This window comes from Crassostrea angulata, chromosome 6, assembly GCF_025612915.1.
Source record: "Crassostrea angulata isolate pt1a10 chromosome 6, ASM2561291v2, whole genome shotgun sequence".
Taxonomy (NCBI): domain Eukaryota; kingdom Metazoa; phylum Mollusca; class Bivalvia; order Ostreida; family Ostreidae; genus Magallana; species Magallana angulata.
The window spans coordinates 16,327,245-16,346,920 of NC_069116.1; the positions used below are offsets into that span (position 1 = coordinate 16,327,245).

General features: G+C 33.4%; 1 protein-coding gene across 1 annotated transcript; it reads right to left on the bottom strand.

Annotated features, from left to right (window-relative positions):
• Positions 1-4,607: 4,607 nt before the first annotated feature.
• On the bottom strand, positions 4,608-13,832 carry LOC128190759 (uncharacterized). Its single transcript, XM_052862936.1, has 3 exons — positions 13,771-13,832; positions 7,606-7,647; positions 4,608-6,862 (listed from the first exon to the last, which is right to left on the bottom strand). The coding sequence occupies exon 3, from the start codon at positions 6,821-6,823 to the stop codon at positions 4,625-4,627; it is 2,199 nt and encodes a 732-aa protein (XP_052718896.1). The 5' UTR covers positions 6,824-6,862; positions 7,606-7,647; positions 13,771-13,832; the 3' UTR covers positions 4,608-4,624.
• Between the last annotated feature and the right edge of the window lie 5,844 nt (positions 13,833-19,676).

Sequence of the window (19,676 nt, forward strand, 5' to 3'; positions counted from 1 at the left end):
TTTTCTCTGTTCATTGCTAATGGGGTTTTATTTTATATATACCTGTGCATCATCTATGATTGCTAATGGGTAATGTTATTTAATCAGGCTCGCTTGTAATTCATGTAAACATTCATTGCTTTTTCCGGTGTCCCTAACTATGGTTTACACCTGCCATACCACAAATTTTGTGGTATTGTTCGTATGGCTCAGATAGTAAGAACTGAGATAAACGCATTGATGGATATCTATTAGTTTGTAATACATGTCGGTGGTCATATTTTCTCCGCGTAACGAGATGAAGACATCCAGTTATAGAATACAAAGTACACTTTCATCTAGCGAAGTTGATGTTTGGATCCAGATTATTCACCATGTCTAAAAAGATTGCTAAATTGGCGTCGCTCTCGTTCTAGATAATTAATGCGTCTGTGTTGACGAAACAAGAACGTCTGTGACGTCACGTCGCAGGTAACGTCGTAGTAGCTATTCAAAATCAAGATGGCAGCAACAGACTGTTCAGACGACCGACAGATACGTTTTTGAAAAATAAGCGAGCTAACGATATCAGTACGGAACAGTTTTTTTCCGTTTGAAGTGAGGTTTAAAGTGCAAAGTGTCTCCTTAAATGAACACATAAAAAACAAAACAAAAAAAGGATCATTTGTGCGTAAACTTTTTCATTTATTTGTAAACCTTAAATAGGTCATACCTATGTCAAAATGTTCCCTGCACGAGCTTATTTTTTAACATTTGCATTATTATAAGCATAAAAAGTGTTAATAATTTTGAACGAGTTGTCCCAAACATAAATATAATTATTTTATAAACAGTAATGGTTAATGTTCACAGGGATATAAACGAGTTTGGTACGTGATTTAATGTTCTGAGAAGACTTTTTTCTTTACAGGAAGTGATACCGTGACCAACCAAGTTCATATCTTGAACTTTTTGAATTATTGTTTATATTTTAATTGAGGAAATTTTGAATAGACCCGGCAATCACGAAAAATTATTTTAATGACTTAACATATAAATCTTGTAAGGTTATGATAAGATTTCTCAGCGGACAAACTGAAGTAATTCAAATTAACGCATTAAGTCCGTTAAATAAAAAAAAAAGATTAACAAATCAACCAAATTTTATTTAAAAACCTATTTTATTTTAATATTTTCTACAGAAAACTCAATAAACAAAAAAACTAGAACGCTTAGTTTTATTATGTTTAACTGGTAGTATTTCAAAAATTTGGAAGAGTTTGTTCATATCTTTCCTTTTTGTAAAATTGATATAAATAGATACAAGACTGGAATCGATAGATACAAATCAAGGTGTACAAAGTATGTTTGGCAGCTGGATGTAAAGGTCCAAGCACTTCATTTCCATTACTGTAGGATATAGAATAAATCAGAAATTGAAAGATAAGCCATGTCTTCAAGTTTGACACTAGCAAGAAAACTAATACAAACTGCAATCTTTCATAAAATTCTCCTCTAAACTTTTTAAGATATAGAATAAATAATGTTTGATAGTAGTTCTCGAACAGAAATAAAGTGTATTTTATGGTTTTTATGTCAAATATTCCTCTACTGAAGCGTCCTAAAGATATTCCAATTGCAGCATACATAATAGCACCAGATGTACATACAATGTAAACTACATCGTTGTCGAAAAAGTAGTCAAATAGAACCTCTTTGTTTAGACGATGTTGTTTAATCTGGCGCAGAATATGAAATCCATAAAGTATTGTAAAAATGAGGAAAATATTTAACATTATTGTTGCGTATTCTGAGGTATATGGTATAGAATTTCTCATCTCACAAATAACAAGAGTTGGTAGATTGAGGAGGACAGACATGATTGAAAAAATGACAAGTCTTTTACTAGGTTTCCAAACCTCCCTCCAATGCGTGCTGGCATTGTGCTGGATGTCGCCAGAAGAGGAATAATAAGTATCCCAGGTATTTCTGAGAAACAAGCTTAAGATTACACATACTGATAAAATATTGTACTCCTGTTCAATTGAAAGCATTATCGTATGCAAGGGAACAATGACTTTTGTTGATAAAGGTGTATTCCAGTAACAGTGAGTTGAGTTTACCGACGTTATATTTTGTACGTGCGATATATTGAATATCCAGGCTGTTGTATTTGTCAGCAAAATAATCACGAAAAAACACTGAATAAGTTTTGTGTGTTTGAGCCTTACTTTGGAAAACTTAGACAAAAGGATAGTTTGGATTAGCATAAAAGATGCTTTAATGATGTAATATGCACCAATAGCAATATGAATTTGTCTATCTGGCAAGTCCTCCATGGCACATTGAACACGAACAATCGTGCAGATGATGGAATAAATTGAAGTTCCAAGACTCAAAATCCACAGGAGGGCCAGAACTACATTGATGACGGAGTGATATTTAGCGATTGCCGTAATGTAGCATCTTGGTTTGATTTTGACCAATACCCTCAGAACAATGCAGAGTACCACTGAAGTAAAATACATAAGGAATCCGAGAACAGGCAACAAAAAGAATCCAGCGATGTTGTACAACTGAGTTGTCTCGTATAAAAAAAGAATAATGATTATTGCAGCCATAGCACTTGAATATACAAGTATTGGTAAAACTTTACCATCACTGTCAGATCTTGAAGTAGGGTTTTCAAAAATTGTCCTCCTTACTTGATGCATGGTTTGGGGTTTTTTTAATGCTACATCTAACAACATCGAAGAATCCAAATTTCTAACACACTAACTATTGATTAAGGCAATCAGACAGTCGAATCAGGAACAAAATGATTTCTAAGGAAGGAATTGTTTCTTAAATGAGATTTTAGTACAGTCTTAATCTTTAATATCGCCGTATTTGCCCATAACAACCACAGAATCCTACCACCAGAGTGCACTGCCTTGAAAAAATTCTTTCCGTATAATAGCTGTTTATTAAGAAAGACCTTTGGCCAACTTATACCAACAAAGGAACTTCCTCACGGATATCATATCAATGTTGATTTTTCGGGAGGAAATCTAAGTTTGATGATTTACATAAATTGTGATTTTCTCGACGGGAAAAATATATCCATGGGAAATAAGATTAAATTGTGATTTTGAAGGTTAATTGGTCCTTGTTCGTTCCCCAGTCTTCTATTCAGATTTTGAGCAACATTGTATCATGCACAACACATTCCTGTCTGGTTTAATCCTCAAATCAAAATTAATTTAAAAAATCACTTTTTTGGGAAAGTTAATATGAGAAAGGCTTTATATATTTGTCTGGATTTTTTAATGATCTTGCAGAGTTTATCCAGCTTGATGAATTTGGTGTTGAATCTGCCATTTACCACTGTACTTGGATTTAAAAAAAGGTCATTTGTTTACATATTATTGACAACCATAATACACATAAGCAATTTTCTCTCCTACCAGAATCTATAAATATTTTACAAAAAATAACTTAGAAGTTTATAATGTCCTTATTGGAGATATCTAATTTTGTGCTAAACATGAACATAAATGGTATAACCTTCTCATTAAGTGAAGTAATATTTGGCTATACAAGAGAACAAAATTATCTTATTGATATTATTAACAATTTTTTACAAATCAAGGAAAAGTTCTGATCTGCATATTAGCGAACGAATGAAATCAATATTGGCTTATTATTTGATAGAGAGAAAGTTGTTTGCAAATTAAAATGAGATGTGATGATTCTATTACTAGGTGGACATTCATGTTTCATTGTTTTTTATTATCTGCATATGATTATAATGGGCATAACACATATATCTATATCAACATGTATATTGATGCCAAAAAAAAATTATGACATGCAAATAATCCCTTAGTAAATATACATTTAGAATGAGTGAGAGAGTGAAAGTGTGTTTGTCTTTATTTATAAAACTATTGTATTGATTAGTAATAATAGAAATAAAGCACGAAAAAAACATTGTATCAGCTGCCTTGCATAGTTGTTTATTAGATGCAGGTCCGTGGCTTCTGGGTTAAAAAAATCCGATGGACAGCCTGGGAACTACAGTTTCTTTGAACGTTTTATAAAGTTGCACTTTACAGCCCACGGTTGTTTACTTCTTAATATAACAAAATTTTCACTCCTGATTACTCTTATAAAGAATTGTAAGAAAATAGCTAGACATGCCAAGTGGAGAGAGAGAGAGAGAGAGAGAGAGAGAGAGAGAGAGAGAGAGAGAGAGAATCTTTCTTTTAAATGAAAAGGAATTAAAACAACGTTCACATAGAATTTCAAACAGCTTTTAGTCAAAATACTAGCGCTAGAGGGATTAAAAAAGAACGAAAACCGTCTTAAACATTTTAAAGTAGTCGGTTGCTTAGGTTTGCAACTAATGACAGTTAACGGCAATGATTATTCTGTGTGTTACCGTAACTTGATCGACTAGAATTTGCTTGAATTTCTTTGGCGATAATATCAAAAGTGTATATTGATAATTATTTCCTTGTTGGTTGTGTCGTTCTATAAGTTACCATTATTGAAAGTAAATATCTAGTATTTCACATCATGGTGGGTCAGATTAACAATTAATTGATGGACTTACCAAAAAAAATAAGATCATGAACATATCATGATTAAATGGTATGCAACAAAGGTTAACGTGTTCCATGATTTATTTAAGGTTTGAAAATAGATATCCAGAGCTGTAAATTGCAATGCATAATTGATATGCTGCTGCATTCCCAACAGTTGGGCATGCCTCCAGGGATTTCACAAACCATTTTATAGCATTTGTTTGGTCATTCATGAGGCAGTAACAATATCCCAATATATTGTAATGTCTATGAAGTTCAACTGGTGTTCTGATAAAGTTCTCTTCCCCATTTTCAACATAAAGTACCATCTTTTTCAAGTGTTCGACAGCAAATCGTTGTTGTTCCAGTTCTTTCTGATTGAATGCAACCTGAAACTGCACATAGCAAACATACACGAGTGGATTAATTGAACAAAAGGACCAATTACATCTTCCTTCCAATAGAGCACATTCATACTGTATAGCAGGAGGTACGCATGAAATATCCATTGAACTGAATATGACATCAAAGGCGACGTCGTTTTCGTTTGCCATATCTTTTTCTGTTACTGTTTCGTCCATGTTGGGCGAAAGTAATGTACGATTCCCACAAGTGACAAGTCCGGGTGTCCCTTTGTATGGGATTGCTATACGTTTACATAAAAGATCAGTAAGAAATTTTCCAATTACTTTATAGTTTCTCGCTTGATAGTGGTAAGTAAGTAAATACATGGTTGCAGCCAGAACGTCGTGTTCCAATCCAGTCTCAAAATACCATTTCGCCTCGGAAACGAAGTTTTGTCGTGCATCTTTGTCTGCCGTTCTTTTAGCTTCCACAAGACAAAGCATTCCAACTCGGATAGATAGAAATTTCAATGCAAAGGTTCCCATCAGTGTATCTTTCAGCTGATCAGCCACTTCCTCTGCAACTTTAATCAAACTGTCAACATTTGTTTGAAGGAACATGATTCCCATGATCACTTCCATACTGAGACTTCGAGCATGCGTGTACTTGTTTCGGCGAAATTTCCAATTTGTAATTTGCAAAACAGTTCTACCGATGTCAAGAAAGTTGCTCTGTCGTTGTTCTTGCAATAGAATGCGCAATGTTAACAAATAACCATTTTCATATTTGTAGCGCCATTCGCAAATCAAAAAGCATTGAAGGATATTTTTCTGTATGTTTAATATTTCAGATGAAAGACGGGTCCTCACTGTTTTATCTTTAAGTTTTCCCGCAAAGAGATTTCTAGATTTAAAGAAATAGTGGGATAAGTGCCTTTCTTGGATGCTTTTGTTTAAGAAAGACAAACATTTCTTCACATTGTCAATTAAATTCACTTCATCCCAATGAATGATTTCTTCGGACAACCAAAAAAGAATAGTTTTCAAATGAAAAGAATTAATTTCGTCGGTTGAAATTTTATCTAGAATCTCTTTCTTCAGTGTTTTAAATATAACGAAACACTGAATTTGTACGTCATTGAAATTCCAGATGAGTTCTCTCTCTGGCATTACAAAGGCAAAGCGCCATTCTTGATGACAGCTCTCGGAGTTAGGATGACCTACAGGCAAAACGTGACAAGGCATTTTCTTGATTTTTTCGATCAGAATTTCGTCAGGCCAGTTAGACTTTCGTCTTCTGAAAATCCATTCTATTGATTCTTTTGGCCAAGTGGAACATCTTAATGCAATGCCCATATCAGAATCCATTCCATGATCACCGTAATTCAGCATAACACATGGGCCGTGACGTAGTGACTCTCCTGCATGGAAGGACAGGGGTGAATACTTATCCATTCCTGCTATTAAATTCATGACATATCTAAGGTAGCGATCACTCGACAAATAAAAAGCACCTTCAGATTGAATACAGGATTCTAAACATGATTTGGTTTCATGCCTTTGTAGATGATCAGAAAGTTTATAGATTCTCAATAAAGTGTAACCTGGAGGAGAGTCTTTTGTGATCATGATCATCACATTTCCCGCCTGGTTAACTTTAAAGTCTTCTTCGCAGGTAACTTCTGTGTCCTTTATTTGTATCATTTGGTCATCATCACTTGATGGTGAAGAGGAACAATCGATTCTGCTTCCCGTTGCGAAGGTGTCCATGTTGTGAATGTGTCTAATTGCGCATTCGCATATAAAAGCCCACTGTCTAAAGAGATTTAGCTCCTCATTAATTATGTTATCTGAGCTTAGAATGGCAGATATCAATGCAGATGATTCAGGGTTGTCGGATATACTTTTTGAATCTGTTGTCCCTGTTCTGCTGTAAATTATTTCGTCGGCCATGTTTCAATTTGTGTTTTTGTAACAATTATACCCTGGATCCTGAAAAATACCAAAACTTTATCATTGATCATTCACGTTCTCTGTTTTTATCTATATCTTCATTTTATGAATACAAAACCATTCCATTCATTTCCATTTAGGATTTAATTCGACTGTTCAACGTGTTTTATCTTAATAGCATAAAGTATTCTTGTTCCAGGCACGTAATACAGCTGTTGCGGTTTTTTTCAAATTGTTGGGGAAACGAGCGAACACAGGAACCAAATAATTTTCATATTTTATGAGGAAAGAAACACTTATTTAAATTAATTAATTAATGAATTAATATTAGCTCAATTAGATAAATGAAGTTGTTTATTTAAGATCACATTTCAATTAAAAAAGAAGGGGGACTTCGAATTATCAGAAATAAGTTATGTTCCATTTTTAAGACAAAGTACATTTCAATTTCATGAGAAAAGAAATAATCCACCGGAAATAAAGGGAAGATAATCCGACTTGACTTGTATTCATTTAAAAATTCTCTGACCTTTGAGACTGTCCAACCTTGTGGACCAAAGACACAATTTTTTAAAATCATATTTTTATAGCATTGCAATTAAGTAGTTTTGTTTACATGTATTTTCACTAAAGGTTGGATTAAAAAAACCTTTTATTTATCTTTTGTATCTAGTTCGGTTGATTGATTCATTTTCAAATTCTTACAGATTTCTCTGGTTTACATGTGCTATATATCTTATTAAAACATTCTTTTACAAAACATATACGTTGGAAATACATACTTGTACTGTGTTAAGTTCTCTGGTAAGAAATTCTTGAACACGTCAAAATCTGGCAATCGGTTTTTAGAACGCAGTTCGCAGTTCGCAGTTCGCAATTGAATAGTGAACTGCGTTCTATAGAACGCAGTTCGCAATTCAAAATTTAGTGCGATTGAATAGTGAACTGCGTTCTATAGAACGCAGTTCGCAATTCAAAATTTAGTGCGATTGAATAGTGAACTGCGTTCTATAGAACGCAGTTCGCAATTCAAAATTTAGAATTCATATTTGGGGCCCGCTTGCCTTATATGCAATTGAATAGTGAACTGCGTTCTATAGAACGCAGTTCGCAATTCAAAATTTAGAATTCATATTTGGGGCCCGCTTGCCTTATATGCAATTGAATAGTGAACTGCGTTCTATAGAACGCAGTTCGCAATTCAAAATTTAGAATTATACTTGGGGCCCGCTTGCCTTATATGCAATTGAATAGTGAACTGCGTTCTATAGAACGCAGTTCGCAATTCAAAATTTAGAATTCATATTTGGGGCCCGCTTGCCTTATATGCAATTGAATAGTGAACTGCGTTCTATAGAACGCAGTTCGCAATTCAAAATTTAGAATTCATACTTGGGGCCCGCTTGCCTTCTATGCAATTGAATAGTGAACTGCGTTCTATAGAACGCAGTTCGCAATTCAAAATTTAGAATTCATACTTGGGGCCCGCTTGCCTTATATGCAATTGAATAGTGAACTGCGTTCTATAGAACGCAGTTCGCAATTCAAAATTTAGAATTCATATTTGGAGCCCGCTTGCCTTATATGCAATTGAATAGTGAACTGCGTTCTATAGAACGCAGTTCGCAATTCAAAATTTAGAATTCATATTTGGGGCCCGCTTGCCTTATATGCAATTGAATAGTGAACTGCGTTCTATAGAACGCAGTTCGCAATTCAAAATTTAGAATTCATACTTGGGGCCCGCTTGCCTTATATGCAATTGAATAGTGAACTGCGTTCTATAGAACGCAGTTCGCAATTCAAAATTTAGAATTCATACTTGGGGCCCGCTTGCCTTATATGCAATTGAATAGTGAACTGCGTTCTATAGAACGCAGTTCGCAATTCAAAATTTAGAATTCATATTTGGGGCCCGCTTGCCTTATATGCAATTGAATAGTGAACTGCGTTCTATAGAACGCAGTTCGCAATTCAAAATTTAGAATTCATATTTAGGACCCGCTTGCCTTATATGCAATTGAATAGTGAACTGCGTTCTATAGAACGCAGTTCGCAATTCAAAATTTAGAATTCATATTTGGGGCCCGCTTGCCTTATATGCAATTGAATAGTGAACTGCGTTCTATCTAGAACGCAGTTTGCAATTCAAATTTAGAATTGATATTTGGGTAATTTTTAGCTCACCGAAACGAAGTCGGGGGGAGCTTATGCTATACTCTTGGCGTCAGCGTCCGTACCTGGTTAAAGTTTTTGTTGCAGGTCCTGTATCTAAGTTATTACTTGTCCTATCTTCACCAAACTTGCATGGATGATGCATCTTGACCTACTCATGGACTTGAAAGACCTGAATGCTGAATCAGGGCCATGAGTTTCAGATGCTGGAGGAGGTTAAGGTTTTTGGAGCAAGTTAGAGTTTTTGGTGCAGGTGCCCTTTGATAGCAATTTATAGGTTACTACTGGTCCTAACTTTACCAAACTTGCATGGATGGTGCATCTTATGATACTGATGCATCAGACATGCTTTAATGCTGAATCTGAGCCTTAGGTTTCAGATGCTGGATGAGGTTAAGGTTTTTAGAGCTGGTTAACGTTTTTGGAGCAGGTGCCCTTTGATGATTATATCTTAGTTATTACTGGTCCTAACTTCACTAAATTTGCATAGATGGTGCGTCTTATGATACTGATATACCTGGCAGGCTTGAATGCTGAATCTGAGCCATAGGTTTCAGATGCTGGATGAGGTTAAGGTTTTAAGAGCTGGTTAAAGTTTTTGGAGCAGGTGCCCTTTGATGATTATATCTTAGTTATTACTGGTCCTAACTTCACCAAACTTGCATAGATGGTGTGTCGTATGATACTGATGCCTCTGACAGGAAGGAATGCCGAATCTGAGCCATAAGTTTCGGATGCTGGATGAGGTTAAGGTTTTTAGAGCTGGTTAAAGTTTTGGAGCAGGTGCCCTTTGATGATTATAACTTAGTTATCACTGGTCTTAACTTCACCAAACTTATATGGATGGTGCGTCTTATAATACTGATGCACCTGACAGGCATGAATGCTGAATCTGAGCCATAGGTTTCGGATGCTGAAGGAAGTTAAGGTTTTAAGAGTTTGTTAAAGTTTTTGGAGCAGGTGCCCTCTGATGATTATATCTTAGTTATTACTGGTCCTAACTTCATAAAACTTGCATGGATGATACGTCTTATGATACTGATGCACCTGGCAGGCTCGAATGCTGAATCTGAGGCGTATGTTTCGGATGCTGGATGAGATTTATTTTTTTGGAACAGGTCACAAATTTTATAGATAATAGCTTGCATAGTTGATTTAACTATAATATTAATGAACTGCAGAGGTAGCTTCAGATGCAGATCTCCATTATCAAAGTTGCTAAAAAAAATTATCCTATCTAAAACCTGCTTGATACATGTAGATGTGTTCGTTGTTAAATGATATAATATGATTCCTATGATATAGTATTGTATGATATGATACACTATTGTTTTATATGATACAATATTATATCATATATTATATTGTAAAAAGTTATATGATACGATATGATATTGTATCAATTTTTTTTGTACATTATGATATGATATTGTGTTGTGATATTGTTATGTATAGTATTGTTTATTATGATACAATATTGTATAATATGATATTGTATAATATCACATATATTATATTTTATCACATGCTATTTCATATGATATTGCAACATAATATAGTATCATATGATATGATATTGTATAATATATATCATATCATATAATACGATATTGTATAAAATGAGATTGGTTTATATAATATATTATTATATCAATATATGAAAATGTATTATATGATATTGTATAATGTGATATTGTATCATATAATACAATAAAGTATACTATGATATTGTATGATATAATATAGTACTATATCACATGATATTGTATCAATTGATATGATACAATGTTGTAGCTAATTTTATTGTATCATATGATACAATATCCTACATTGTATTAAATATGATACAATATCATACAATGCAATATCATGCTATAATATTATACAGTATAATATTGTGATGCATTATGTGATATGATATTGTATCATATATTATTATAATGTATCATATCATATCAATATCATAATATATTATGATATTGTATTATGTGATCAAATACAATAATGTATAACAAGATACAATGTCATATCATATGTTACAATATCATATTTTATCATTATTTATTACAGTATTTTATTGTAATATATGATATATATTGTACTGGTATCATAGGATGCAATATAGTATTTTATATTATCGTATTGATAAACATTGTATCATATAATACCCTATGAAATGAACATATGATTATTATACAATTTTTATTATATGATATTGTTATACGATATTTTGTCAAAACAGTATCCATGTATATCCAAGATCATTAACTATGATTTTCAAATAATATGATAAAGGTGGTCTCATAAAGGTGATTCCTCAAAAAGGTGATCCCTCGTCTCGGTGAGCTTTGTAATCTGTTATTACCTATGTTTAAGAATCGGGCTTATATGCAATTGAATAGTGAACTGCGTTCTATCTAGAAAGCAATTCGCAAATCAAAATTTAGAATTCATATTCGGGACCTGAATTTTTCAGGGGCATCTACTAGTGGTATTTCACTTAACCACTGTGAAAATATGGTGATGCAGTTATCTATAGTTTCTGAGAATCGGGCTTATATGCAATTGAATACTGTAGTTTCATTGATATTCAAGGGCATCAATTTTCGTGGATAAAGTGAAAATCACAATATCAAGTATACGTAAATTAGTGGCCAATGAACCTATCAATACAAAATGTTAATTAAAATTGCACTTCAATGAATATTTAATTTCGTGGATCAACTAAACAATGATCCACGAAATTCATATCCTTATCTAGTGACACACTAGTAACTATATTTTTATTCATATGCACTGATAATAAATGAAAATAATATATATATTTCAAAGTACATTTTATTTATTTTTTATCCATGCTTGCGTGCATGCATAGTTCAGCATGCGCAGTCTAATATTTCCGGACACGACTTCCTACTAGACTGTGAAACTTGCAAAGTTGCGTTAGCGCGACGGCGTGTTAAGCAAAGCTGTGTAAGCGCGACGGCGTGTTGTGCAAAGTTGTGTTAGCGCGACGGCGTGTTGTGCAAAGTTGCGTTAGCGCGACGGTGTGTTGTGTACATGTGTTAGCGCAATGTCTCGTTTATCTGAACGCGATGTCGCGCTAATGCAAATGGCCCTATCCGGACACCATACAGATCTCAAAAACTATAGATTACTGCATCACCAAATTTCACAGTGGTAGTGAAATACCACTAGTAGATGCCCCTGAAAATTTCGGGCCCCAAAAATGAATTGCATATAAGGCAAGCGGGCCCAAAATATAAATTCTAAATTTTGAATCGCGAACTGCATTCTAGATAGAACGCAGTTCACTATTCAATTGCATATAAGGCAATCGGGCTCCAAATATGAATTCTAGATTTTGAATTGCGAACTGCGTTCTAGATAGAACGCAATTCACTCTTCAATTGCATATAAGGCAAGCGGACCCCAAGTAGGAATTCTAAATTTTGAATTGCGAACTGCGTTCTAGATAGAACGCAGTTCACTATTCAATTGCATATAAGGCAAGCGGGCCCCAAATATGAATTCTAAATTTTGAATTGCGAACTGCGTTCTAGATAGAACGCAGTTCACTATTCAACAATTTGAATTGCGAACTGCGTTCTAGATAGAACGCAGTTCACTATTCAATTGCATATAAGGCAAGCGGGCCCCAAATATGAATTCTAAATTTTGAATTGCGAACTGCGTTCTATAGAACACAGTTCACTATTCAATTGCATATAAGGCAAGCGGGCCCCAAATATGAATTCTAAATTTTGAATTGCGAACTGCGTTCTTTAGAACGCAGTTCACTATTCAATTGCATATAAGGCAAGCGGGCCCCAAGTATGAATTCTAAATTTTGAATTGCGAACTGCGTTCTATAGAACGCAGTTCACTATTCAATTGCATATAAGGTAAGCGGGCCCCAAGTATGAATTCTAAATTTTGAATTGCGAACTGCGTTCTATAGAACGCAGTTCACTATTCAATTGCATATAAGGCAAGCGGGTCCCAAGTATGAATTCTAAATTTTGAATTGCGAACTGCGTTCTATAGAACGCAGTTCACTATTCAATTGCATATAAGGCAAGCGGGCCCCAAGTATGAATTCTAAATTTTGAATTGCGAACTGCGTTCTAGATAGAACGCAGTTCACTATTCAATTGCATATAAGGCAAGCGGGCCCCAAGTATGAATTCTAAATTTTGAATTGCGAACTGCGTTCTATAGAACGCAGTTCACTATTCAATTGCATATAAGGCAAGCGGGCCCCAAGTATGAATTCTAAATTTTGAATTGCGAACTGCGTTCTATAGAACGCAGTTCACTATTCAATTGCATATAAGGCAAGCGGGCCCCAAGTATGAATTCTAAATTTTGAATTGCGAACTGCGTTCTATAGAACGCAGTTCACTATTCAATTGCATATAAGGCAAGCGGGCCCCAAATATGAATTCTAAATTTTGAATTGCGAACTGCGTTCTAGATAGAACGCAGTTCACTATTCAATTGCATATAAGGCAAGCGGGCCCCAAGTATGAATTCTAAATTTTGAATTGCGAACTGCGTTCTATAGAACGCAGTTCACTATTCAATTGCATATAAGGCAAGCGGGCCCCAAATATGAATTCTAAATTTTGAATTGCGAACTGCGTTCTATAGAACGCAGTTCACTATTCAATCGCACTAAATTTTGAATTGCGAACTGCGTTCTATAGAACGCAGTTCACTATTCAATTGCGAACTGCGAACTGCGAACTGCGTTCTAAAAACCGATTGCCTCAAAATCTTGTTTCGTTTTGAAACATCACTGGTGCAGAACGCCTGTAAATATCGATTAAGCATACGATTTAATAAATAACCGCGTTGCACATTACACACTTTAAAAACGTCTACACATTTATACTTTATCTAAATGAGGATTAAATTCTAGCTTTCATTTAAAAATCAAACATGTATGGATAATGCTTTTAATATAAAATATATATATATATATATATATATATATATATATATATATATATATATATATATATATATATATATATATATATATATATAGGATACAGCGAACAAGTTAGACAATTGTTGCAACAATTAACTCAGATAACGATCAGAAAAAAGATAATCTGGATTTTAGTAATTGTTTACCGATAAACCTGGAGAAAAAGTATATCATGTCACAATAATAATAAATTTAGAAAAGTGCTTTGTGTCTATGGTAGAAATGGTAAACAGGTGATATACGTGTGGTAGAACATGCGTACATCGATCACTGATCGGTTACACATGAATCGAGTACCTGTTCCATCCTGGTCCCTAAGAGGGTATACACTTTGTCAGGTTTATATTCTGACACACCCCCTCAAATCATTTCCGTTATTTTTTAATCCAAAAATACCCAACACGAATAATTAGACTTTTTGTCCAATGATTAACGTAAAATGTTTTGTTGAAAATCATAAACAATATCTGAATAACACCCATCCTCGTGGCTGTTTAAACATACGTTCCAAAAAAAAAACTTTAGTATCTGCTACATATTTTGATCTCATATTTGCTGTATGAATATAACTAAAGCTCCGACATACTAGATTATTTGCTTTTAAAAACAAAGGAAAAGATCTCCACCCTAACATACGGTTTGGAAGTTGATGTAAAGAGCATAACGTTATGCATTTAGAAATCACAATATAGAATGTATGAACATTTTATCTTGTAAGACAGACCGGTTTTCGCCTTTTTCGCAATTTTCAAGGTTTTGAATGCCCTCATCAATTTAGCATTTTTCATAATTGTTTGTTGAAGGAAACAATATAAGAAAATGATATTATATGGTTTAATTTAAACATATTTTATTGAAAATCCAAATGGATTAATGGAATGGTTTGTAAACAATAAGGAAGATATCAGTGTTAATCAAAACAAACTTTCATGGAATAACATTAGAACTTCTAAAGAGAGGTCAGGGATTAGTAGAGTAACTTGATGGAAAACAAATCGAGTGTCGGTATTCTTTAATTATCAAAGTATATAAAGCGTGAGTTAGGGTACATGGTAACTTTAAAGTAAATAGTTTGTATATGATTTAATATGATTTATATCCACTTTTATTAAAATACCACTGATGAATACAGCGTTTCTTGGTGTATTTTCTATACTTTAGAGGTTTAATTTGCGATGATTAAATCGTTATCATCATGCCAGCTATACTTAGAGTACATTAAGAGTAGGAACTCCACAGACTACAAGGGTTGTCGTCATACCTCTGTAATGTTGTATATTTTGAATTTACTGGGTGGCAATAAATACAAAATTTAAAAGTTGTCATGTAAATTTTGTATATACTGCCACCCAGTAAATTCAAAATTTACAACATTACATTAAAGCAGAGATTGTAAATTGCAAGAATTTCCTGTTCTTTCTATGTAACATATGCATGCTGGTCGACAATAACCATCGTTTAGGGAGAGATCTAAAAATAAAAAGTAACACTGTCTCTTTAGTGCTTCATATGGGAAATAAAAGAAGCGATGATCGCAAAAACAGTTTAAAGTTTATCAATAAGGCTTATCCGACCCAAGTTACGTGTTATAATAAACATAAAATAATTACCTTAAATCAACGATGTAATTTTGTTGAGATGTTTCTTTTCTTTTAAACCACAAAAATGTAACATTTGAATAAATTTGCCCATGTTTGCAGAAACCAAAGACGAATTTCTTCAAAAGTATTAGCTTTGAAACATTACACAACATATTAGATATTAGAATTAAAATCATAACATTGGTTTTTTATATTCTTTTAATGTAGTACACAAAAGATGTGCCACAATTTAACCTATAATTAAATGAAAAAAAAAATATGAAAGAAATTTGACCTTACATTTTAATTTTTTCCCACATCGCTTAAACCTACCATTAAGTAGTCATTATTAAAATTGTCATTATATTATATTGCATGTTTGTGAAGATTTTTGTTTACTTTGATACACTTAAACTATATTCTAACTGGTAACTTACAGTCAGTTCAGATGTAACACAATGAAAGATAAGTGTTTGTGATTACCTCCTAAGACAAAAATTTGCATGAATGAATAAATTGTGTAATTCAAATTTTAAAAATAAAAAATTCAACACAAAGATTGCTATGACCCCGTTATTAAGATATATTTAAATTGTGAAAATTTAATCAATAGTTTAAGTTTTATCAAGGTTAAAACATATTTGACAGAGGTGAAAATTGTTAAAATTGTAGACGACTTTCAATATGTTCTTGAATTCAATATGCGTTAATTTTGAACATATTCATTATTTATTCGGAAATACAACTTTGGACAATACAGCCCATCAGTTTAATATAATTCACATATTATGATATAATATAAACATTAGGCTCTTTGAAGTTAAAATTGGGGGGTGGGGGAGGGGAGGGGTGTGCAACCCCTGATCAAGTGTTCCACAGTTCCACACATTACATATACATGTAGTAAATAAAATGTAAATTTGCACATCATAAACAAATTTAAATATACAGTTTTGAATCAACAATTATTACACATAACTAGAGACATAGTATAAATGCATAACATATGTTAACATACAAGAGAATATGTTTCTTAAGTACATTGCATGAGCTACAAGCAATTTGGCAATTAATTATTACGGATTAAATATCAATTAAGCACATTTGATCTAGATGTACTTAGCAAAACATAAGTGATGACTTTGTTTTAGCCTTTATTAAAGGAAGAGCACAAGTTAACTTTCATCAACAATAGAAGGCTTTTCTTAAACTGAGATCAAATGAATATTATTCAGATGTATCTTTCGAGGGTTATGACTAAATGTTGATCAAAACGAATGTGGTATATCGATTGTTTCTTCAATACCTTTATGAAAAGCATTATTTATTGAGATATTTTTGATAATAGTGATTAAAAACAACATCTTTAAAAAGTGTGTCATTCCTTAGTGTATTTGATTTAAAAAATAATATCTCGTGTGTCTTTAGCTACCTTACACCATTTCTTTTTTTTTTTTTTTTTTTTTTTGCTGATAGACATGTTTTAAATAGACTTTATATGCATGTACTTGTTTAACTATACCGATACGATTTATTCATTGTACAATCATGTATTTCTTGTTATGTCTTAGGAGACACATGATCTATTATCGACTCAGTATATTTCTATTAGCAAAATTCATTCTATCATACATAAAAATTTACAACACAGCAGTTACAATATTTTTAAAACATATTTTTTTTAATGCTGGGGAGACCCTCTTTGATTTGAAATATTTTCAAAACTTTGCGGAGTTTGTTCATTTTCTTCCTGCTTGTAGAGTTTATACAAATAAATACAAGATTGGAAACGATATAAGCAAATAAACAAGTACAACACATGTTTAGCAGCTGGATGTAAAGGCCCGAACACTTCATTAACATTACTGTACGAGACAGAATATACTAAGAACTGAAATATAATCCATGTTGTGGTGTTTGAAAATAGCAAATAAACTATTACAAATTGCAACCTCTTATTACACTCTCTTCTATATTTCTTTAGGTAAAGAATAAATATTGTCTGGTAGAAGGTTTCCACTAGAAATAGTATGTATTTCATAGCTTTCATGCCGAACACTCCTTGCTGAAAGTGATCAAAACACACTCCAACAGCAGCGTATGTGGCGGTACCACAAGCGCACACGAGGTAAACAGCATCATTATCAAATACAAAATCAGACTGAATCTCTCTGCTCTGCGTGTTTTGGTTCATATGGCGCAGGATATGAAATCCATAGAAGATAATTAAAAGTAAGATGCAATTTGTAACAATTGTTGAGCATTCCCAGGCTTTTGATATTATCTGATATCTAAAGGATTTTCTCAGCACCAAAATCACAATTGATGGCAGATGGAGGAGCAATGTTACAACAGAATAAATGACAAGTCTTCTACTCGGCATCTTTAATCGACAAGATGTAAGGTGGTTCCTTGGGTCGCTGTCACAAGATGATAAATATATCATCCTGTGGTTACTCAGAAAAAGGCTTGAGATTACACACACGGATAGAAAGTTGTATTCCTGTTCAACTGAAAGCATTATGGTGTGCAAAGGAATGATGAATTTTGTTGATAATGACATATTCCAGTAACAAAGAGTCGAGTTAACCGATGTTAATTTCTCTGCGTGTGAAACATTGTAAATCCATGCACTCGTATTTGTCAGCAATATAAACAGGAAACAACCCTGAATTAGTTTTGTTCGTTTGAGGCGTATTTTGGAAAGCTCAGACAATACAATTGTTTGGATAAGCATAAAGGTTGCCTTCATGACACGATATGAGCCATCAGCAATTTGAGTCAATCTATCAGGCGGGTCTTGAATAGCACATTGAACATGAACAACAGTACTGAAGATGGAAAAAACTAATGAACCAAGACTCGAAATCCACAGAAACGTCAGGACTAAGTTGATAACAGAGTGGTATTTGGTGGTCGACCTAATGTAGGAACTAGGTCGACTTCTGACTAACACTTTTAAAACAATCCAAAATATCACAGAAGTCACATACAACATGAATCCGAGAACCGGCAACAATATGTATCCCGTGACGTCATAGAGTCGGGTAGTTTCGTACAAGAAAATTACCACCACTGTTGCTGCAATAACACTTGTAGATACAAGTACGGATAAACCGTTATCATCGTGGTCATATCTTGAGGGTGAATTTCCAAAATTCGGACACCTTTCCTGAAGCATATTTATTATATTTAGTAAAACTGCCACAGATGAAAGTTTTAATTAATCAATTTCCCTGTTTTGTGAATACTTTTATTTAAATCTACCTGGCATTAACCTAAACCAATGATAAAGCAAGTCAAGGGTCGAATCAGGAAAATCAATGAAACTTGATGAAAGCAAAACAACAAGTACAAGTTTATTTCATAAAGTTAATGTAACCAGTGGATTTATTTGAGAACGCAAACATTGAACCCCTTTTTGTAATGAAAATTTGATGACAATTCTCATTTTGGTTTCCTCAATTCATATTCGAACAATATTGGTGAAATAAATGATAAAAGGGAAGTGTGTTGGAATACATGTATACTGTATATGACATACAACTAAGACTTAGATTTGGATTGTGCACTTCCTTTTGTACTTTGACATATATATATATATATATATATATATATATATATATATATATATATATATATATATATATGATACTAAAAGTTTTGACAAGAAAGGTCTCTTTTCTATAGTACACCAAAATCTACACTCGTGCCATATAGGGTTGGCATATATAGTCGGGTTTATTGTTGATTTCCCATTGTCATTGAGAATGCTTTATATCGTACGTTTACTGCATGGTAGTGACGGAGATATTATACAAATAGTGCCTGTTTGGGAGGGTAACAGTTGAAATTGACAACCCGAGAAAACCATTGTCAACCGACGCGAAGCGGAGGTTGACAATGGTTTTCGAGGGGTGTCAATTTCAACTGTTATCCTACCAAACAGGCACTATATATTTTGTTATACTGAATGTCTTAATTCTAAAGAAAACTTAACTGCTTTTACATAGGAATAACGGGAATTCTACGGCGAACCGTACGCGCATAATTTTCGCGCATGTTACAATTTTTAATGTTACCCGTTGCTTAGTGCGTTGCT

Bases quoted from the DNA above. Each gene is read 5' to 3' on its own strand.
- LOC128190759 (XM_052862936.1), bottom strand. From the start codon at position 6,823: ATGGCCGACGAAATAATTTACAGCAGAACAGGGACAACAGATTCAAAA.